The 23,636-nt window shown below is 44.0% G+C and overlaps 1 protein-coding gene across 1 annotated transcript in view; it reads right to left on the bottom strand.

Annotated features, from left to right (window-relative positions):
* Positions 1 to 23,636, bottom strand: part of LOC311313307 (obg-like ATPase 1) — a gene marked incomplete at both ends in the record, with an annotated part of 36,501 nt that overhangs the window by 12,196 nt on the left and 669 nt on the right. The window contains 5 exons of the mRNA XM_084443426.1: positions 3,995 to 4,092; positions 4,440 to 4,520; positions 8,303 to 8,478; positions 21,619 to 21,746; positions 22,381 to 22,524. Coding sequence (XP_084299552.1) covers positions 3,995 to 4,092; positions 4,440 to 4,520; positions 8,303 to 8,478; positions 21,619 to 21,746; positions 22,381 to 22,524 — 627 coding nt within the window. The remainder of the gene's footprint in view (positions 1 to 3,994; positions 4,093 to 4,439; positions 4,521 to 8,302; positions 8,479 to 21,618; positions 21,747 to 22,380; positions 22,525 to 23,636) is intronic.

Here is a 23,636-nt window from a genome sequence, read left to right as displayed (position 1 = left end):
CAGAACTTTTACAGACGGATAATTAAAAAACGTGGACTCATTCCAACACAGACAGACAGACACACACAAAAAACAGACCAACTCACACACCTACACACAGCGTTAATAAAAGCCCCCTGTGAGCAGACTTGCTGCCCTGCTGTTCCTACGCTCACTCACAGATCTCGCCAGGCGCAGGCACACTCACAGATAGGTCACACTTTACCGGCTTTCTTAAAGGTCAGCGCACCTACTTAAGAGGCTCCAATTTGCTTTAAAACACAATTTTCAAAAAGAGAAGAAAATCTTCTCGGGAGAAACAGGATGGAACATTCTCAGGCGGAGCTTTGCTTTTATAAAACACATACACTGACTGGTTTTGTTTCTGACATGAACACGCCGAATTAAACACTCAATAACATCAAGCCTAATAATAATTCCCCCCCAAAAAACAGAGCACCCACAGGCTTTTAAAATGACCAGCTTCTGCCCTGACAAGTGAAAACACACAAACAGCAGTGAGGCTGAAACCTCCAGCTAGTGTGGACTGTGGAGTAACGACCCTCTCTAACGCACAAACTATGCGGCAGGGAGTCAAAAGTGTTCCAGGCGGCCTGCTGACGCCGGGGGAAGGGGAGAAAGCCTCTTGATAGACTCTTATAGATGCCATTCCCTATCACGCAATGCCTCTCAGTCATAAACACATGACAAACGCTGCCTTAATCATTTTTTACGAGCGGGGATGTGCAGGGGGGCAGCGCAGGCTGGAGGGGGGGGGGGGGAACAGCAGGAGGGACCGGGGCCGTGTGGTAAAGTCTCCTCTGGAACATCACTCGGCCAGCGTGCCTTTGATCTCCACACCGCAATTACGCCAGGATCCAAATGAGCATGGAGTCGCCTCCGAAACAGACTTCAAACATGCACATGTACACGTTCTCATACACGTACACACGCACCGTACTGTACGGGATTAGAGCCACGTGCTCGCCCCTCGCACGGTAAATGATGCTCCGTCTCCAGCAGAGAACCTGGGGATGAAAGGAGGCCCTGCTCATCCTCTGATCCCTCCATTAATGATGGCCGGCCAATGCTAATGCTGTTTATTCTGCTTGTAATGGGGTCAGCTCAGTGTGTAGTGGTTACAACACTGCACTCCAAACAGGAAGACTGTGGTTCCCAAATCATCCCTCTTCCTTAACCTAAGTACCTCCAGATAAGAATGAGACCCTAAATCGTATTATGGGATACAAGAATGGTCTTCGAAACAAACACTGTACAGGTACCTATCACTCAAATCACTTTTCTCTTTGCTTGCCGAATTCTCGTACCCATAATTTACCATTCACAAATAATGTGTGTGAGGGTATATTTTGGACAAGATACTTAAATGAGTAACAACAACCTATTGTACAAGAGTGCCTGAAAATAAACATGTGTTGTCAAAAACATTGTAATTTTGTACAGTATATGTGTGAAAGCCTGCAAAATTCCCAGTGTGTCCTTTATGTACACACACACACACACACACACACGCACACACACACACACGACTGGCCCACACACTCCAGTCTAACCTTTTTTTTCTACTCCTCACATTAAAAGCTGAGATTGCAATTTGTCTTGCTGTATGCTTTGAATAGTCCTCAACCATATCATCATCTCAACTGTTCTGGGGAAAAACACAAGAACATAGCGTCAGCCAAATGGCAGACTGGCGTCTCCGCTGCAGACTAGCTGCCATTAGAGCCGAGAGGTGCATTTATTGTACGATTAGGGGAAGAGCCAGATTTACCTGTAATCATCTCCATACAGGTGTGAGCCCCGCTCCGGACAAGGGAAGTGACTCATCACTTGTCGAGCATCAACACTTTGATGTCTGCATTGTTCCACGCCGAGCCCCCAGGAGACCTGAGCGCTACTGTTTGGCCGTCCAAAACACTCCCGAGATTTATTGCATTACACACTAGTGGAAAAAAAAACACGTAACATGAGAAAAAGCCTTCGTGCAGATGACGGATGTTCCAGATGTCATGAATCATTTGATTGATGTGTTCCTTTTGCAATGTTGCTCCTCCTACTGTCAAACAAACACTCATACTTTTGTGTCAGGAACAAACAGTCATAGGTAAACAAGTTTCCTGTTAATACGACGCTGCCAAGTGAGGCAGAGAGAAAAAAAGCCCGCAGAGAACTGTCTGACACCAGACACCTACGGAGCACTTGGAAATGTGAGATAAGAATCCAAAGCTAGTGGTTATTGACACTAGGCCAGGAGTGTAGATAAGACAGGTATCCCTTTAAGATGTAATGGACGCCCCACACTTCTCTCTCTGCTCTGTGTGGTCAGTTCACCGTATCAGTCTCTTCACACTGCTCTCTGGTCACACCACACTGTTTCCTAGCCCAGGTGGGGGTGTTGTTTATGGACAGGACTGAAGAGTTCTACCTGCCCATGTGACCCAATGAGGAACATGTCTGGGCCTTTGTAATGAGAAAAAAATAATTACTTGAAGGGCTTGACTAGTCAAACATATCCCTGATTTACACACATTTTGACCTCCACTGAATTTTCCTAGCAGAGTACAAGCTGTAATAGTAAATTGTAAATGGACTGCACTTATATAGCGCTTTTATCCAAAGCGCTTTACAATGGCCTCTCATTCCCCTATTCACACACACACCAATGGCAGCAGCGGCCATGCAAGGGGCCAGCCTGCTCATTGGGAGCAATTTGGGGTTCAGTGTCTTGCCACAAGGACACTGCAGCTTGTGGACAGGAGGAGCCGGGCTTCGAACCGTCGACCCTGTGATCACTGGACGACCCGCTCTACCTCCTGAGCCACAGCCACCCAATATATAACTTATCACTGATTCAACGCTGCAGCATGGAACAATGTTTCACATATCACCTAGAAATGCATGGGAAATTTGTAGGAATGTAAAGTCAAGTCTGTCCAACACAGTATTAATATTCTCAATCGAGAGCAAACAACATCTGTAAACAGTGAGCTCTTCAGACAAAACCAAACATTTGAGAAGAATAACTCTAGACATCACAATATTTAAAGAGAACCATCTATATGATTTATTGGGCCTCTCCATGTGACTTTAATTACAGTTTTTGGCTTGGAGTCTATGAATGTTTATTTTTTGTCATTTAAAGCCTTTCCCTCCTTTGATATCATATGGAAATGAGACATTTTTGATGGAAAATGTGAACCATATGCTGTTAAGTGTTTTATGGAGTACAGAGTTTGGGGACGGGTGGAGGGGAGCAGGGTGGAGGGGGGTGTGTGGAGTGTTGGAGAGCGCTTAGCGCCACCCCAGGCAGGTCCGCTCACAGACGCACGATCTTATTGGCCAGCAGGACGCTGGAGTCAGAGGAGCAGCGTGGGTAATGAGGACATACAGGCACGCACCCCTCTCCACACACACACACACACACACAGAAACACACACATACATACACACACGCACGCACGCACGCACACACACACATAGAAACACACACACATACATACATACATACACACACATACATACACACACAAACACACACATACACGCACACAAAAACACACACAAAAACACACACACACGCGCATACACGCTGCATGATCTCATTAGCATTGTGAGAATGAGGAAGCTTTAGACGGTGTCATAACAAGTGACACGGCCAATACGGAGGTAAAGGGACATCTCATTTATATGACAAACTGATTAAATATGGCGAATGACTGATATGGCCCTTCTATAGAAAATACAGAGTTTTAGTTTAGTTTTATCACACTGTGAGCCGGTACTTCATAAAAAGCATACAGTCAACCACATATTAATGAATATTGATGGAGATACGAGGTCAACATGTAGGAGGCCCACATTAAATGGGCGAAAATCAATGTCATTGTAAAAAGGGGAGGATCTGTGTTGATCTCAAACATCTACAGAGAGCCTGCAGTGTGTGTGGTTCTGTGAGATGGACTCCAGTGTCTCCATCTCCTCCCTGAGCACTCACCACCTGTTCTTTCTCCGTATGTAGTCCTTCTCAGAGAGGTTAATGAGGTAGATCATCGGCTTGGATGTCAAAAACAAGTATTTGTTCAACACTTCGATCTGCAACAGACAGAGAGAAGGCAAGAACTGAGGCTCCAAACTTTCCAAAGAAGCTTTTGAGGAGCACGCAGAGAGAAAAAAAAGCAAAGCCAAATCAAATCAGGATCTGGTCTGGGCTCAGTGGGGAGCATCTATAAAGCCTCTAGATCAATATCAGCCCGGGCAGATGTCATTAGTTTGTTAAAAAGTAATATAGAAATACCACCACAAAAGACAGCATACACATGAATTTGTCATTTGCATAGCAGACCCTCAGCTCAAACACAGCAGTCGGACTTTCAGGCCGGATGAGAAGATTATGCTGATAAATCGCATTAATAAATTTGAGGGTAACATCAAAGCCTTACCTCCTTGTCGTTCCAATCGGGATAGTAGCGGACATGTTTCTTTTCATCCAGTACCCAGCTCTTGATTTTGCACATTACGTCCTGTTTGGGATTAAAAGAGAATGAACAAGAAGCCATTACAGGAGATGAAAAAGCATGTAAACCCAGCAGGGTATGGGGTAATTATTTCCTAAACGCATGGCATCCTGATGCCAAAATGAACAATGCACGCTCGTATTCAAGCAGGGGGGAAGCCCGGCAGAGCTGGCATGTAGCAGGCCCCCCAGCCCTTCACAAATTTACATCAGGACTACATGAGTCTCACTTCACAAACAAAGATATTCCATTAGGACTGTCCAGCGAAAAGTGTAAATGAAGAGAGAAAGACTCAAGCATCTGGCGAGGTGATCTGTAATGTGAGAATGGTTCGCTGTTCCTCAGTCTCTCTGCAGCACGTAGTCAGGGTGAATAGGGACTAGTCAGGTACTAATTAAGAGCTGTTCCTACTGGAGGAAATATTAGGCTTCTCCAGCTCTGTTTGCCCGGCTGGTTAGGGAGGCGATGATGGGCTGGGACCAGAGGCAGGACTGAGCTCTGACAGGATCTGGAAGCAGGAGTGGGTGGGAAAATGGGAGGGTGGCAGTTATAAAAATTGTAATAAAGAAATTGAGCCTCTTATTGTTGATCCGGCCCCACAGAAATTAGCGGAACACATTCTTTTTGTTCCTGTCAACTTAACCTCCCCCTTCATATAAAAACTCCCCCTCACCCACCCACCCCCTGCAACACTCCCCCTACAACACTCCCCCTACCTCCTCTCCCCTCCCCAAACCCTCGGAGCACTTCACAATCACACTCCCCTTTGAAAGAACAGAGGAAAAGAGCCTGCCAGAGCCTCAATTACACAATGGCAGAAAAAGCTCCACACGCTGACCCCCACCAGCCGCATTCACTCGCTGCACATCTCTCTCCCCGGGAATCCTAAAGGCCTTTTAGTCAGGCGGCCAGAGTGCAGCCAGCGGGGGAGAGCGCAGGAGGAGCGCCGCCGCACACTCGGCCCGCGCCGGCCCACGTCTTCACAGAGAGATTAATCATCTGTGAAATGGAAACAGCAAACGGCCGGCGACACGGGCGCAACCCGCTCCAGGTTTCCCTCATCAGCTTGCGGCCGGCGCTCAGCGCTCCTCTAACAGGCAGGTGTTAATAAAAGGCATATGGGTCCCACAGGGGTCAAACACATATGCCCGCCACCAGGAGACTCTGCTGGGGGTCCAGTCTCTTGTTATTGTTTGTTAAGGAGCGGGACTTTGGGGGTACTGAGTGGACAAAGGCAATGAAACACTGTCCTTGGTCAATGTACGTATTAGGAAAACAGATTTCAGTCATCCAAACAAATATATCTTACAATGTGTGTCTGAACAGCCCAATGTGGTTCCATGAGTAGCACAATGTTTATCATGACAGGTTACACGTTTATTTATGAGACCACAGTCAGCCAGCCGATTCCATCCATTGTATAGCAAAGCAATAGAAGCTTATTTTGCATAATGATGTATAGAGAATGAGTCTTGGGAAATAACCTACGACTCACACAGTGTCTCACTAGAGACAGTTGGGAACGAATCAGCATCAGAATTATCTGATGAGTGTTTCATCTGTCACAAAACAAATAGCGGCTCCTTTGAATGATGAGGGTCTGCGGAGCTGTGGGAACATGAGGAGCAACTACGGAAATTAGTGCTTAATTCCAAGTTCTTGTTAATTACTCAGTAAGTGCTAAATTTCAGGATGCAATTACCATTTAAATAGGTACATGGTATTTACCTTGTTATTTTATAGTGCTAAGCGCACTATAAAACTGTGAGCCTGTTCGTTTCTTAAAGGGATATTCTGGAATTTTTGAACTAGGGCCTCATTTTCGACTTACCCATGATGTTTTTCACTGATGGAGATAATTTCAGTTAATTCCATGCTGTAAATAGCTTTGGGTCGTTCCAATTTCCACTGGTGGCTAATGCTAGTGCAACACAATGAAGTCACGTTAGCCTGTCCCCAAACACCCAAAGCATACCCAAAAACAAATTAAATATAAGTGAAGTCTCTCAGGGATTCTTTTGTGTCTAATTACCATCTGTTTTGAATTCAGACTATCGTGTAATCCGTTCTGGTTTGTGGAACTTATATTTCTGTCTGTGAGTCGGCAGGCGGAGTAACACTCAGTTAGATCAGTCTAGAGCCAGCCTGGAGCCAGTGCTTGTCAATGTCAACAAAGTGCGAGCACGAGCAACAGAAATATAGGTCCCTAAACCAGAACGGATTACACAATAGTTTTGAATTCAAAATGGATGGTAAATAGACACAAAAGAATCCCCAAGAAACTTTGCTTGTATTTAATTTGTTTTTGGATGCGCTTTGGGTGTTTGGGGGTGTTTTTTGGACAGGCTAAAGTGACTTCATTGTGTTGCACTAGCATTAGCCACCAGTGATAATTGGAACGAACCAAAGCTATCTACAGCATGGAATTAACTGAAAATTATCCCCATCAGTCAAAAACATCATAGGTAAGTCGAAAATGAGGCCCTAGTTAAAAAATTCCAGAATATTCCTTTAATGTTAAACAGAGAGGTAATATATCATGTCGGATGTGAAACGTCCCATATCTGAACAGACACGTCAACAGAAGGAAGACGGATCCTCACGGTAACAGCCCTTTCTTTCTGCCCAAAAATTAAACTCAGCTGTATGTGTCAGATACCAAACTCAGCCTGTAAGAAAATCACCCCCCTCTCTCTCTCTAAAGCTCGGCAACAGCCTTTGATAGGGACTATTCTTTCATGTCTAAAAGGGCCTTCTATAGATTTCCCTTGGCAAGGCATACACAACCTTTGACAAGAAATGTAGATCATTTTTATTCATTGCCCAAAATTGTCAGCAATTATGTGCGTCAGCGGCCACCTGCCTGGCCTGAATGGCTGCCCGTCAGCGAGGCTGCGGAGGGGGGTTTCTCCGAGGGGGACCGGCCGGGGACCGGGGCCTCTGCGGCAGGTGAAACGGCCCCTCTCGTTAGTGTAATGAGCGGTCAGAGCCTTCGTGTGCCGGTTTGCCTGAAATTGGGCAATTGAAATGGCCCCTCTGAAAGGCCAGATTACCTCGCTTACTGGCCCATTCTGTATCGGGGGTCGGCCTCCCTCTGCCCCGCGCACCGGTAGCGCATGTCAGCCCAGCGCTGCTGCTACTGTACAGCCTGGCCCTCAGCACGGACACACCCCCGGCAGAGACGAGCGCACGTAGCCCCAGTAGGAGAACACCCCACAGCTTCGTCACCTCAACAGCGTTTCCATGTTTGTTTTGCATCCGCGTGCGTCTCGATCTGATAGTAATACGGTATCTGGATTTCTTCTCATCTAAACCATCTATATTCTCGCTGTGTCTCACCGGAGACACAGCCCAAGGATGTTCTGTCAAAGCACATTCCAAACATTTACTGTATTCATATCTCGCTGTGGGCTTGTGGGTCACCCATTGTATGGCCTCACCCAATTTCCCGAGCTGCTGTGGGTGCGAGATCGCGCCGGAGAGCTGTGCTGTGATTTGAGTATTACTTCAAATGAAAAGAGGCTCATGGAAACACTTTCATTAGCCCAGCACTGTGACCCGGGGTTAGCAGCTGAATAAGTAACTCTCTATTAATGATTTCTACAGCAGGAAACCCCCTGACCCTCGATCACTTTCAATCTCCGAAAAGAGAGAAAATGGGGCAGAGGGAGTGGGGGTGGGGGGGTACAAAACATAGATATTTTTTTCTATTGGCGGTGTGTGGGAGGGTGATTATTTGTGCCATGCTGTGAGGGGGAAGAAGAGAGCATGCTGGGACATTGACTCACATATTCAGGTTTGAGTTTCTTGTCGCCCCCCCTAATGGCCATCTTCTCCAGCTTGTCAATAATAGGTCCGATCATCTCCTCATCCTTCAGCCTCAGCTCCTCGTGGATGATCTCCATGTCCCTCACGGGGTCCACGCTGCCCTCCACATGGATGATCTCGTCATCGTCAAAAGCACCTGCACAATACAGACACACCACACGCTATACTGCACCATACACACAATCGCCTCAGGTATGGGAATATGTATTCTCAGAAGAAAACCACACAGAAACACACACACACACACACACACAAACAGACACACACACACACACACACACACACAAACACACACACACACACACACACACCTGCAGCAGTATCAGAATCAATGGCATTGACAGTTTCTGGAGTCACATGTTGAACTATGATTATTGAGATGGCCAACAATCATTACTTTCCACAGAGAATATTGGAAAAATAAAAGCATCCACATGAAAAGGCACAGTGGGAGTTAAAGGAAAGTCATACCATCTGCAACAGATTACATATGGCTATTATACCCATTACTCAAGCATACGTATCATAAGGCCAATCAATTGTCAACTTGCACTGTCATAATAAATTCCTCAAACCATTGTGGCCATGCACTTCCTAAAATGGAGAACTTGAAGCCTTAGCCAATTTTAGTACAACAATATGCGAGTATAGCCAAGGCATATTTATATTTTGCGTTCAGGAGAACAAAACAACTTTATATGTCCCAGTGCCAGACTGTAAATATATAAGCTGTGCAGTAGTGTCTTAAAATGAAACAAATTCACTGCACATTTATATTAAAATAAGGCAATACAAATGTATTCATAACTTACACTTCTATAATGATACAGCACATTAAAAATCACAGGGCGTTACTGTACTGTAGCTGCCGTGGTCCTGGCTGATGATTAGATAATGAGGCACTAAACCATGGTGTTTAGCTGGAAGCCCTTAGCTTACTGCTTCCCCTGTGGGGCCCTGGGTTCTGGCTGCGGGGGCATCAGGGAGGGGGTTGGGGGGGGGGTTACGGCATCTGTCACATGGGATTGACACGATTTATCACCACTGATGGTCGTAGCAGCAGCAGTCTGCTCTCCTGCAGAATGCCAAGACAGTGATCATCACTATAGTTGAGCCTAATGACAGCTAAGATTCATTTGAGCACTGAGTCTCTTTGAGCTGGTACATTGGCCTATGTTGGAAAACGTAGGCCTGCTTTTTACCTACTGTTGTCGGCGTTTTTTCAGACACCATTAATCTCCTTTTATAAGTTTTACATAAGGAATATTATTCACATCGTATGGCTGCCAATCTATAGGATGTTTTGGAAAAATATTAAAATAATTAATGTAACACTGACATCATAGACACAACGAGGTTGCCATCTCATCCACCAAGGTATGTCAGGCCAATGACATTTGGGTGTTAAGAATGGCAGCGTTGATAGATGTTGGATGCTATGCTCGGCATCTGCGTGTCAGGGTTACTTAATGGCGGCAGGTAGCAGCAGTCCTGGTCTGAGTGTTGACACCTCCATGGAGACCGGTGTTGACAGTTGAGGCCCTGTGAGAAAATGACGTCATTCGACCGATCCGTGCTATTTATCATGGCTGTCAAACCTCCTAACAAGTTTGAACAATGATTCATTTAGAAAATATTGATAACTCATGGCTGTTGAGTGATTTACTAATATAGGACAACTCAGTGACTATATCCTCTCCCTGATTTCTTAACAGATTGAGCAATAATATCACTTGGAGTTGATCGGTACTAGTACAGTGCCCGTTTCAACAACTTCACACTTGACACTGCGCTTCCTTGGGTCTGGAACAATACACCTGCTGGATTTCAACTTCATACAGTGCCAAGAAAATCGAAATACAGACATACATTGATTCCTTCCATTATAGTATGATAACATGCTAGCCTAGGTTTGTTAACGTTAGCTGGCTAGCTAAATGATAACATTAATGTGACTCCCACCCAGTGTGGCAAGCTGCTGATATAACTCTCACGTATGTTATTTCTGCCAGCTGTGTGGTCCTGTTGGCAGATATGTTTCATATGCAAATAAATGTGATCGCTAATGGCTCACTATGAGCATCACCAAGGAGCCTCGAGAAGGGAGGCCTAGCTGGCCATCTGCCAGCACATGAACTTATGTCTAACTACCTGTAGTGCCTTGCTACAGTAGCTAGTAGCAGGTTAGCAAGCTAGCATGCTAGCTATCTGGTTCTATCACTGGCTATCAGTCATGGGGCTACATGTCGTTATTCCGAAATGTCTTTATTCCGAAGGTTCTACTACGGCTTTTGATTATTGAGTTGTTGCTTTAATTAAAATAAAAAATAAATCTTCGTTGTGTGTCCAGCGGGTTTTCATGTGCATCTCGTTGTGGTTCGGCCGCCCTGAGGTTCTTCCCCGTCTAGGAGCGCATTGTAAACATTATAAGGAAAAGCATGACGCGCATAACGACATGCAATAAGTGAGAATAGAATAGAATAGAATAGGGTTAGAATTATTATTGCCTACTGCAAGCAGTCTTGTTGTGAATCTTTGGACTGAACTTAGCCAATTAGGCTACAATATTTCGTTTCTGTAGGCTATTCTATGTGCACTTTACCATCAATTCTAAGCACATAGGGCCTATACTTTAATAATAATATATAAATTAGTTCCTGCTCGCACAAATGCTCTTTGATGGCTATGGGAGAGGAGCTAGGAAATCAATCTTCGGAATAGCGGACCTTCGGAATAGCGGTCGGTTACCCAATCATCTACGGTGTCTCTCCAAATCCTGTTTCACACCTCAAATAAAAACACGACGTAGCTAGCTATTTATCTATCTTCTCCTGGCCTTTTCTATGTCTTCCCCATGATCCTGTTTATTTTTCTACATTAATTGTTTGGTGATATGATGTGGTTCAGCACAGGTTGGTCACAGTTAAGTAGGCTACTTCATGGTTCTGACTTTTAGCAGTGTTGCTTCAAAAACAAGCCCAAAATAAAATTGAAAACAGGACACAAAACCATCGTCATTTCTCAACATGCAAAACTTTATTTTGTGATCTGAAAATGTGAAAATATGTACAATGCCATAAACAGCATAGAAGATATGTTATTTTTCGCTGCCCAAGCTGCACAGCACGGGTGAAGAATGTGCCTTCTGATGTATTTTCATCAATTTGTCCTATGAAAGATACAAAATTATACAGTATTTAATTGTTATTTAATTAAAAAAAATTCAATAAGTGCAATGTCAGAAAAGTAAGATCGTAATAGTGGGAACTAGAAATCGTGCTCGGAGATCACAAGTCTCCACTCATGAATACATTTCGTGGCTCTATGCGTGCGCGTGCGAGCAGGATATGTTTGGTATTGTGGCATTCATTAGGTTGGGAGCTTTATGCCAGTCCAAACCCCCTGTCTCTGTGAACCTTCCATGTCAAGATATCAATCAGCTTCAATTCCCCTCCACTGATAATGAATTGGGGGATTTTTTTTGCTTCTGAACCAGTCCAAAAAATTAATAGAAGTTAATGGCCGACCGTGTTTGTGTGGCTCGTGGACCCGCCCCGTGATTTGGATCCACTGCAAAATTTATCAGGTTCAAGGCTGGACCATGCTTCCAACGAGTTTTGAAAATCAGTCTGGTACTCTTTGCGTAATCCTGAACTTAGTGTAAAGTGCCCGTCAAAATTCACATGCCAAGACATAGTTGCGTCCCCACTTCCATTCTAGTAATGAGCTTGAAATAATCTTGACAGAAAAGGTCCTGGATCTATGGACGGGTTCACAGGGGACTTAATACCGCAAAAAAAAAAGAAAAGTGATCACGTTCATTTTCCAAAATTGATTTTCTAAAACGGAATAACCACCACGTACGAAACTGCTTTCCAAGTTCAATATTGTTGTAACTAAGACATCTGCTGGAAAAAAATCTTTTAAAAAAATCTAAGAATGAGTTATTTTCTCTCCCTCACAACTGCCTTGATAAAGCAGGCTATAAAGCTGGCGAGTCCCTTGTCTCCTCTGCGCACGGGGGGAGAGAGCTTCTACCCCACTGTCTGAACGGCATCTACATGTTCTAGGGAATAAAGATATCTAGGGGATTTTCCCCCAGGAGGAAAAGTACAGGGGACTTTCTGGTGGGAAAGCGCCTATACAGTCTGCTGTCTGTGTGTCTGCATGTATCAGCTGGAGAACCGATACTGCGCGTGACCGTTCGCTACTTTATTGTCATTCCATTCCATTCCATATGCATGACGTAGCCTACATACAGGGAAACACGCACCGGAACCACAAAAGCACCGTTTGTAACAATCTCATAAAGTGTCGGGTTCTATTCAGAGCAGTATTTCTATTGGATGAAGAAGAAGAAGGCTTTATTTGTCATATGACTTTACACTCCAACACATGCGTGCAATGGGCAATACTGAACACACACACATGCAGAAGCCGATGAAATGTTCATCCCTTCGTCCTTCCCCCAAGAGCAGCCGGGAGCAGACAGTAGCAATGAGCCGTGCTTCTGTCTGTCTGCCACTGTGCCGCAGACGAGCGATTTGGGGTTCAGTGTCTTGCTCAAGGACACTTCGGCACACTGCCGGGATCGAACCGGGGACCTTCTGATCCCCAACTGGCCGCTCTACCTTCCCGAGCTACGTGCTGCCTACTTAAATCTGGTTGGCTGGCTTGACTTGGGTGCATTGGTTATGTCTGCCGGAGCAGCGCATTGTGAACGAACTGACAGAGCTCCAGAAAGGAATTAGGTTAAAATTAGCCAAAACATAAATGTTCTCAGCTTCATGCGACACATGCATGTCCTTGGGTCCTGAGCAATACTGCATCCATTATTTTTTATATGCTGGATAATGTCTGGTTGGTAGGAGGATTTCATGATGCCCATTACCAGCACCATTGGAAGACAATTATATTTTCTATTGTCAAAGCAAAAGCAAGACAAAAAAGGTTTGTCCTTCAAAGAGCATGTTAGTTCAGTTCATGAGGTAGTATGAGTTAGCATAATATGTGGAGTTAAAAAAACGGTTGACTCAAGAAACAATACATGGATAAAGTATCACGCTTACATCACCAGTCACATGGGGCAATGATAGCATAATAAGATCAACAACAAGATGACAGATCAACAAGATAGCAAACTTTCCACTGGTGGCCTATTACACACAAGTCAACAGAGGCTCGACACGTAGGTACAAGCTGTCATCATGTACGTAGTCCTCATGGGAAATGAACTTATCCAATTACTCTTTGCCTAATCAGGCTGTTTTGATTCCCCTCTTCCAGAAGTACTCACAGGGTAAACAGAAAGGGACTAATCAGTGGAATTATTGTTTTGCTGCTCCAATTTACCAGCTTGGAGTTCTGCACTGATTGGAATGAAAATTTGCTATTGTGTGAGCTGTTCCTCTGTGAACTTGAGTGAAAATAATGCGATGTAAATAACCTGTGAGCAGTATATACATACTGACAAAGGGTTTTAATACAGAATAAACCTTCAGTGGAAACTATTCAAAACATATGATGTAAAAGAAGGGGGAAAGAACATATTTATAATATATAGCAGTCTATGGACTAGTTATAAACCCTTACTCTTTATAAGCCCTTAGGAAGGGTTCCTTGGTGTCAACATCAGACATGCCCTCCTGCTGGTGTCTGGTAGGAGTATCTCATCGCTGATCTATACCCCTCTGCCTCAGCTGACCGCTATACAGTACACTACATTCCAAAGTAATTTGCTTTAATTAATTTCGCCTAATTTCACAATCACATTTACATCACACCAGCCCCATTCAGGCTTTTGAGCTGGGAGGCAATCTAAGCTTCAGGAGAAAAAGACAAGAAAAAACTGAGCAGGGAAATCTCCACAATTAGTCGTTAAACGAGCGGATGAGGAGACCTCAGAGAACACAGCCGTTATGAAACAGCGGTGCCACACAAAGCCACAAGCAAGACTATAAAAAAAGAAGAAGGGAAGAGCCTGGTTTTGGAAGTCAAGTCTATGTCGTACATTTTACTACATCATTTCAAATACTGTATGTTTTGAGGAGACCTTTCGTGAACAAAGGGCTTTAACTTCAAGAGGCAGAGTGGCTGTACAGATCCAGACCAGCGTCCAGGCCAAGCCCTGCCTCAACACTGACCACTGACCAGGCCAAGCCCTGCCTCAGCACCGAGATAACCAGAGAGAACCGGAGAGAACCAGCCACCGAGGACATCTAAACCAGAAGATGCAAGACCAAGGCCAACAGGCTCCTGAGGGTCTCCAGCCCCCCAGACAACAGCTCTCTGCTACGGTCAGGGAAGAGATACCTCACACACACAGTGACCACAGAGAGACTCAGAAAGAGCTTCTTTCCACAAGCCATCCGGCTCCTGAATGACTCTATATAATGTATAGAACCACTATCATGTACCAACCAAGTACAGTACAACCCCTCCCCCCAGGTTATTTATTTATTTATTTATTTATTTATTCATTCATTTCCATATATAGCATGTACATAATCCATCCACAGCGGTACCTATCCTACCTTACCGCTGTACCATAAGAACCATTTCTGTACTAGAAATGGTACTTATTGTGTCATTTGTAAATTTGTAACTTGTAAATTTGTTATCAGTAAATTAAGTATTGGAGTTTATCTGTATTGAGCAAAATCTTGGAGTCGGCATCAACATTTCACTGAGACTGTACACCGTATATTATGTGACAAAAAAAGGAATCTTGAGCAGATGCACGTCCAGATCAATACTGATCACTCTGCTCTGCTCTCGTGCTCCTACCTGGGAGGATACGTGGTCAACATAATTCAGTCAAATTACAGTATTCACTGGCTGCTAACTTCCTGTGCATGTTTTCACATGCTAGAGAGGATGGATCTAAGAGCACATCTGAGGCGCTCGCATTCCTGGCCCCGCTTTTAAAATGTTCTATGCAAACTCGGTACCGCAATTCTCCTGGCATTCAAAGCAGTAAAAACTACTTTATGAGTCTGTCAGGAAAAGCACATTATGGCTGTCTCCCCAACATCAAAACACTGGCTATGAAGACAAGATTATTTATGTTTATTCTAGAAATATATTTTTTTATGTTCATCTTAAAATACAAGCATATGATTTGTAGACTTTCTGTGCAACCGACCGACCACAAGTGGGGTTTTAGTCTGTTCAATTGGCTGCATATTGCCAAGACATAAACTAGATCTGCACCTGAAAAGCAGCTTGATAACATCAGAAATTGTGGGTTTGTACTGTTCTGGCACACTCATGTTTTCTACATGATCCCCTATTTCAAAATACATTATAGAGAAATGACAGTGCTCTGTGTTATGAATATCAGTACCTCACCATGGTGGCTGTCATCCCAGTGTAATCTACTAGAAATTGCAGCGCTCCAAAACCAGAATGAGGAGGAACCAACTATCAAATGTGTGTCTTTCAGCAACATTTTGTCATCTCTGAAAATGGGTGACAAACTAAAGAGTGAACGTCCAACGGAGACCTTTCAGGCTAGTTTGATATTTATGCAGTTGAAGAATGGATGTACTGGGGAGGCTCTAGTTTTCATTAACTGTGATGGTCAATAATGGTTTTCATTCCTTTTTCATTTAAGTTCCCCTCTGTAATTTTTTTTTCAAGCCAGTGAGTCTGAGAGTGCCTTGATTGAAAGGAGCCATCATACGCACATCGCTGTTGTCCCGTATCATTCAGAGAACAAACCTTCTTAGATCCTTAACTACCATAGCGCTGCTGATTGCACAGGCACCAGCAATTTCCTAACCAACCGCCACCTGAACAATGATGTGTTCAGCTTTCAGACCCTCCAGCCTTTCAAAGGTGAATCATTTCACAGTTTGGAACGAGATCTCCATAGCAACTCCTCTTTGAGGGGTTTAGAATCACCATCCAATAATTCTATGATCATCGGGCCTGGCCATCCCCAACAGCTCTTTTCACAGCAGACAGGAAGGGGGGGTAGGAGGAGGAAGCAGAAAGATTCTACAGTCTATTTCAGGCAATTCATCCCAGCCGCTCCATTAGAATTCAAAATATTTCGACCTTCAATCACCAAGCATGTTATCTGGAGCTGCGGTGATCTCCAGTCAAGATGGGTAGACGTTTTACTCTAATCACCCATCATGAGTGGAGGCTGACAAAAACTCTTCTTTCTGCCTGAATCAAAATGCTCATTTAAACGCTGTGACAGTACCTCAACACAACTCACAAACACACACAAAGAGAGCTTTCTGGTCTCCACCAGCGGAGAGAGGGAAACATGTTGTGGATTTGCTCCGTGTCTGAAGGAAATAACCTCTCTGTTTAAAACTCCAGATGATAGAAATGCAGCAGCACACTCACAAAACACGCTGGCTGAATTTCTAATGGAAATCATGTGCTCTTACATAAACAGGAAGTAACTGACCCAATAATTTAGTTTTCCCCATGATTAAATGCGATTCTGGAAAGATTGTTATAATTTGATATCAGTGGAATTCTGGGAGACAGGTATAAGGTCAATCTCATTTCATTGTCATTTCTTTTCACCAGAGGTCAGAGTGTGTTCATACTTGTTCCATTATGTTAGATGATGGTGCCATATCAAAGATGTTGTTTCAGTCATAAACCTAGCCAGTATGTGAATTCATGTTGGCAGTCAAAGTTTATATCTGTTGCCGTACTAAGATTAAAGATTGACACATACTGTATGTTATCCCATCTTAAAATAGTGCATGTACCTCAATTTCTGCAGGGTGGGAAATGACAACAATTCTGTGACTGCTTATCAGAGAAACCATGCAGAACCGCTGCTCGTCAGGCTGCTGAAAGATCACTTGCCGGACAGTGATGTTCTCAACACAATGAACCAAACACACACTGTAGACTGGTAGACACGGGGGTAGGCTACATTCAGTAGAGGGGGACATTATAAAAACCAACAGACATTATGGTGCCATCCAGTCTCAGCACTGGAGACACTGTGCTGGTCTACCACTGGACCATATTATTATCCTGACACCAGCCTGCTTTACACTCAGAGGGGCATCCACAAATACACGCAAGTCTACTACTACTGTACTGTACATCATTCCTAACACTCATTGCTAACATCTGACAGAAATGTAAAGGTTCAATACATGCAACGTTTATTTGGAATGTTGCGTAGTGCAGCAGTATGCAGATGTACAAGGCTTTAGTGTCAAAGTCCATGTGAGCCAAGAAAAAGAACGCATCCTCCTTAATGGATGAATCTGTTATACCATAGTCCCTCAAACTGACTGTCTCACAGAGATGAGAGAGCCCTGCAACCACGTTGTCAGATTGGGCCCTGGCCTTCATACAATACAGAGGAGTTCAGACACTGGTTTGACGGGGGGCTGTTAGGGAGCATCAATATGTCTAATTGCTGGAAATCCACCAGGAGGGAGTAGGGCTGGGGGGGGGGGGGGGGGGGGCAGGACGGAGTAGGGCCAAGGGAGGCCAGGAGGGCTGGCAGAGAACACAGTAGAGTCGGTGAACTGCAACATGTTGGTGTCTTGTCTCAGGCAGAGAGCATCCAGCAGTGGTTCAACACACTGCAGAGGCACTGGGAACACTTACCCTGCAAACCATTCCCGTATGAGATCTAGGAACACCAGGCATTCAACAGAATCAGCTTTCAGGATGCCTTAATGCCCCTTAATAGTTTTTGGAAAGTTTTGTTGAAAGCAAATCCACTGTTTACACAGGCTTTTCATAGCCATTAGGGGTTGAGAAATATTCATAACACGCACACTGCTGGGAGAGTTGAGCAACGCACTATAGGTCCTACTGACTTCAAAGTTCCAACGACAGGCAGAACATTCTGTTTGGCCACTGCCTGGCTTCAATAAGGCCACAGCTGAGCAGACCGAGGCTGCACTGTTCAGATCAGAACGACCAATAAGAAAACCCCAAATATTCTGGAATATCAATATATCTATCAAAGAGAGCAGTTGAGTCCATCTGTGTGCCTGTAGCAGCTTGAATCCATAGGGCAGGTATTATCCTTGACCCTCATCAACAGTGTTGCAGAAAACAAGTGGTAACTAGAAATGGTGCATGGAGAGCAAACCTGATGAATGCATTTCGTGGCTCTGTGTGCGTGCAAGCAGGACATGTTTGGTATTGCTGCATTTGTTAGGCTGAGAGCTTTATGCAAGTCCAAACCCTGTGTCTCTTTGGTCGAGATATGGCCATTTCAATTCCCCTCGTTGACAATTAATGGGGGGAATTTTTCGCTACTGAGTAAGTCCAGAAGAAATAAATGGTGGTGAATGGGTGTGTTTGGGCAGCTTGTGGATCCACCCTGTGATTGAGATCCACTCCAAAATGTAATGGGTTCTAAGTTGGCCATGCTACACCCCTCGTTTTACCGTAATTCTGCTAAAAAACAACAACAACATAAATAAATAAATCCATAAACCAATCAACCAATAAACGCACACCACCGAAAACATTACCTCTCCCCCTGCACTGTTGCTGGGGTGGAGGTAAAAAACGACAAGAGCAACCGCTCCTGACGAGCATTTGTTACTGAAACCTAACATCAACTAGCCTAACATCAACTAGCCTAACGTCAGCTAGCCTAACATCACCTAGCCTAACGTCAACTAGCCTAACGTCAACTGGCCTAACATTAACTAGGCTAACGTCAACTAGCCTAACATCAACTAGTCTTAAGTCAACTAGCCTAACATTAACTACCCTAACATCAACTAGCCTAACATCAACTAGCCTAACGTCAACTAACTTTACATCAACTAGCCTAATGCCAACTAGCCTAACATCAACTAGCCTAATGTCAAGTAGTCTAACATCGACTAGCCGAACATTAACTAGTCTAACATCAACTCTCAAATGGGAACAGAAGCAAAGCTTCAGGTTTCAGCTGTCTGGCTGGACTCACATACTGTATTTCAAATGTTTTCCTCACTTCATTTCATCACAATCAGGTCATCTAGTTTGGTACAGGCGCACACACTAACAAGCCCGCCACAAAACAACACAGATCTCTGCCTTACAGCATCCTTTTGCCATCTTGTTTTCAGAAAACCTGTTTCTAATTTTCAGACACAAACATACCATTCTAGACAAGAAAAAGTCTCTTCATCCCAACCGTATAATCAAGCAATATAAAAGAAGTTGCTGGGATACTGTAGGCTGTTCAGCCTGACACCGGATAAAACATTTATATAATTACAAAACAAAACCAGCAATGTTTAATGGTTAACTTGTGGAAAATACCACTTATTCTTCAAGGAGTTCCCCAGAGGAAAACAATGTATGTCAAAACAGATAGTAGTACTCAGTAAGAGCTTCCCATCATACGGTATGTCCTCTATCAGACACATGAAGCCTGCTTTCTGCAGGCAGAAACAGAAGACATGGTTTTAGTTGTGGTCTTACTGAGTCGAAGAGCGAAGAACACATAAGATGTAGTTGATCCATGAAAACCCCTGGCGTTAGGTGCTTCAATTGTGGGATAGTGGCCTCTATATCCCTGTTTCAGTGTTTCTACAGAGAATTAAACCATTAACACATTAATTAAGACCTAAGATGTCTTAATCAAAACAGAAAATGAGTTGTATCTGAAAAATGCACTAGTGTTTGATATCTCTTATAAGGCTGTGACAGTGCACCAATCAACCCACAGGATGTAGATCTGAGATGCTTTGCATTCATCAAAGCCAAGACTCCACCAGATGCAGTCTGTTACCAGATGCAGTCTGTTACCAGCAGTCTGTTACTAGCAGTCTGTTACCAGCAGTCTGTTGCCAGATGCAGTCTGTCACCAGAGGTCTGTTACCAGATGCAGTCTGTCACCAGAGGTCTGTTACCAGATGCAGTCTGTCACCAGAGGTCTGTTACCAGATGCAGTCTGTTACCAGAGGAAGTCTGTCACCAGAAGTCTGTTAGCAGATGCAGTCTGTCACCAGCATTCTGTCACCAGATGCAGTCTGTAACCAGCAGTCTGTTACCAGATGTGGTCTGTCACCTGCTGTCTGTTACCAGCAGTCTACTAACAGCAGTCTGTTGACTATTGGAAAATGGCAGCGGAACAGAAATTACACACTTATAACGTCGGAGAGTAATCCCTATAACGTCGGAGAGTAATCCCTAGCCAAGAGGACTTGGGAACAATATAGGAAAATGGCCTGTATTGTAACCCTGTCCATTTGACCCTTTTTTGCCTGCCACAACTGACTCACTAATCAGAGCTCTTTTCACATAATGGGAAAGTCAATAGCCGCATACAATCAGTAAACAAATTCAGCTATTTCTAAAAAAGAGCCTCTGTCTCCATTTTAGTAGCAGCAATTTAAATTATTCTAGCGTGTAACACTTTAATTGTGTAAGACAAAGACAATGTCAGAGGCACAAAAGAACTTGAGGCGGAGAGAGAACTACAAGTAATTTCAAGCCTGCCATAGTGAGACAAGTGAAAAGTATTTTGTGGGGGCTATTTTGCTGGGCCACTCACATCTGTGCATTTATAGAGAACAAGAAGATTGTCTGTGAGACAAACCCAGGGCAACAATACAGTATAGTGTTAGTATCGGTTCTAAAACATGTATATATCAAACAGATGTACCAGCCTACGGAATAAGAGTTTAATTTGAGCTATTGGTTTACACTTATTTGATAATAAACAAGAGATCTATTCTATTGTAAATTTGCCATGCATTCACTTCAGAAAAAATATACAAATTTCAGGTAAAATGCCCTACACATATCATTGCACAAAAAGAGACATGTACAGTATGCAGCACTTACCTTTGTTTTCAGCAACCTTAATCAACACTGGCGTTTTAGGATCACATTACCCAAATGTGTGGTTACAGGAAGCTGCTGAAGACATCCCTCAGAGTCTAGCTCTATTTCCCAACCTCAGAATGTGCTACCACTTGTGTGCAGTGTACCAAGCCAGACACAAGCCCTTCTCAGTCCCCACTGGTGAGATTTCAATTCAGAGAGATTCCCAGCAGGAATGTGAGGTTTGGTCTGGCTTCACCATTCCTGGTGGTTCTGTTAGTCTTGGAACAGCACCAAACCAAAGGCATCAGTAAAAAGCCTAAGCTAAGGTCTAACTCAGGAACATGTTTTCAACAAGATAACACTTACTAACTTTACACTAAGGGCTGGGATATATGGATTTTGGATGTACAAATGAATAACTTGTTTACAGGGTGATACTGTACATTAATGCTCCCAACAGCAGATGCTATGGGCCTAACTGTCAACTGTGTTCACTCACGTGTCATATGAAATATGCCGTCACAGGCACTGATGTGGGACAGGAAGGCGTTGCCCAGGCCTTGTCCAGCGTGCGCCCCTTTCACCAGGCCGGCGATGTCCACCACATTCAGGAACGCCGGCACTTTGCTGCACAACACCAAGTTAGGAAGACAAAGGAAGCGCTTCCAGTCAGATAATGTCCACATACTGCATACTGTTGCCAACAAGCAGAAGGCAACATTTTATTTCATCATACGCGGCCCAGAAGATGAATGCTACGTACATAATGTCTGTCTTGGCTTTGTTAAGATCACCAAACCAAAGGAGACAGATGCTGTGATGATGACTCAAGTTTTGTCTGGTGCGTTTGCTCATGGAAAAGTCAGTGAAGACTCATTATGACTCACACTTCAGACTACTTCACATACACACATGTTCAGAGCTGAATACTTTGCTATTGCAACAGCTCTGTCATTCAGATACTGGCTCATTCAAGTGATTTATCACCATCTCACCCTAAGCCTGAGTGCAACCAAAATACACTCTTCTGCCCTCTTTTATAAAGATATATTATCCACCAAGGATTGACAGTTAAATGATATCACTTAAACTGAAAGAGCAACATCATACATAGTAGTGTAAACGACGGACATCTTCATGTCAGCAACACTACTGTATCTGTTCAAGATCCTATAGTGTGCACGTGCTATAGTACATCACCTACATATCCAGTGAGAACATGTCTGAATGTGAATAATACCAGAACGGTGAGAGCCCGTACCTGACGGGCTTGTGGAATTGGCAGAGGAAATCATAGCGTTCATCGGGAATGGGCACTCTGCTTTCATTTGGGTCAATGGTGCAGAAGGGGAAATTTTCAGCTGCAGCTTGACTCTTTGTCAGCACGTTGAAAAAGGTTGACTTCCTGGAAATAAAAACAGCAGAGGTCAATACATCCCAGAAACGGCTGCTGGATCCTAGTAGCTGGAGGGCACGATGTTGGTTTATTCAGAGACCCCGGAGAAGCCTGCTAGACAGGCAGAAAGGTCAGTGTAATATACAGAATATGTGATATTTCAAATCTGACCAAAACTGGCCAAAGTCAAATTACAAGGTCATACAATAATGAATATAATGAACCATAATGAATCAAGTGCACTTGGAATCCAGGGAGAAATGACATTTCAGACAGATCTGAGTGGTTGAACAGGATCTGCCAAATGTAGCCCCATGTTGTGCTCACAGGGAGATTTCTTTTTCAGGGCACAAGCACCTGAAGGGTCCTCCAGGTTGTCCTGATGAATGAATGTGACTGTAATAATGGCATGGCAGTTAACTACTAGGACGTGAAATGGTTGGTAGGTTTTGGACTCAAAGACCAGCAGGACTGCCTAAAGACTGCTGGGTTACACAAAGCAGGATTGCTACAACTGTCTATTTCAGGGATTTTTCCTGGTCAATCTTGGAAATAATTCACCTGCGTTTGATTTTCACTGCCTTTTGTACGTATTCTTTAACTCATCCCTGAGTTGCCACATTGAGGAGTGGCATACAGATGAAGGAATCATTTCATCTGTTTTCTCAAAAAAGCCAGTATTAGACAAAAAGATACGTAAAGATTCTATCTCTCTACCTTTGTATTCATCATCATCCCATTGAAGAGTGTGTTGTTATGAGTGCTGCTCCCCTCACAAGGCTGGGTTAACAGCAGCCCCGGCCAAGGGCAGGTGGCCATGCTGAATCCTTAGACAGAGTTGCCATTTTATGCAGGAGTGATTATCTCCAATGGGGCTGTCTAAGTTCACCAGGCCCACGTTGTCCGTCCCCACACAATGGAAATGACAGTAAAGACCCATGCAGCGTAGTGGGAAGGCGAAGGCTTTGGAGACTTTACCCCAGGAATCTGTTGTTGTGTGTGTCCTCCTGGGTAGAATCTCCCTAGCCTCGTGCGACCATGCTGATCTTGTGAGTTCACTTTCAGTTTCTCTATGGTCTCACGAGGCTAGGATCTTCCACTATCCCCTCATCAGTCAAACA

This window comes from Borostomias antarcticus, assembly GCF_949987555.1.
Source record: "Borostomias antarcticus genome assembly, chromosome: 9".
In the NCBI taxonomy this organism is placed as follows: domain Eukaryota; kingdom Metazoa; phylum Chordata; class Actinopteri; order Stomiiformes; family Stomiidae; genus Borostomias; species Borostomias antarcticus.
Note: the sequence above shows the minus strand (reverse complement) of the source record. Positions and strands in the feature narration are given on the sequence as shown.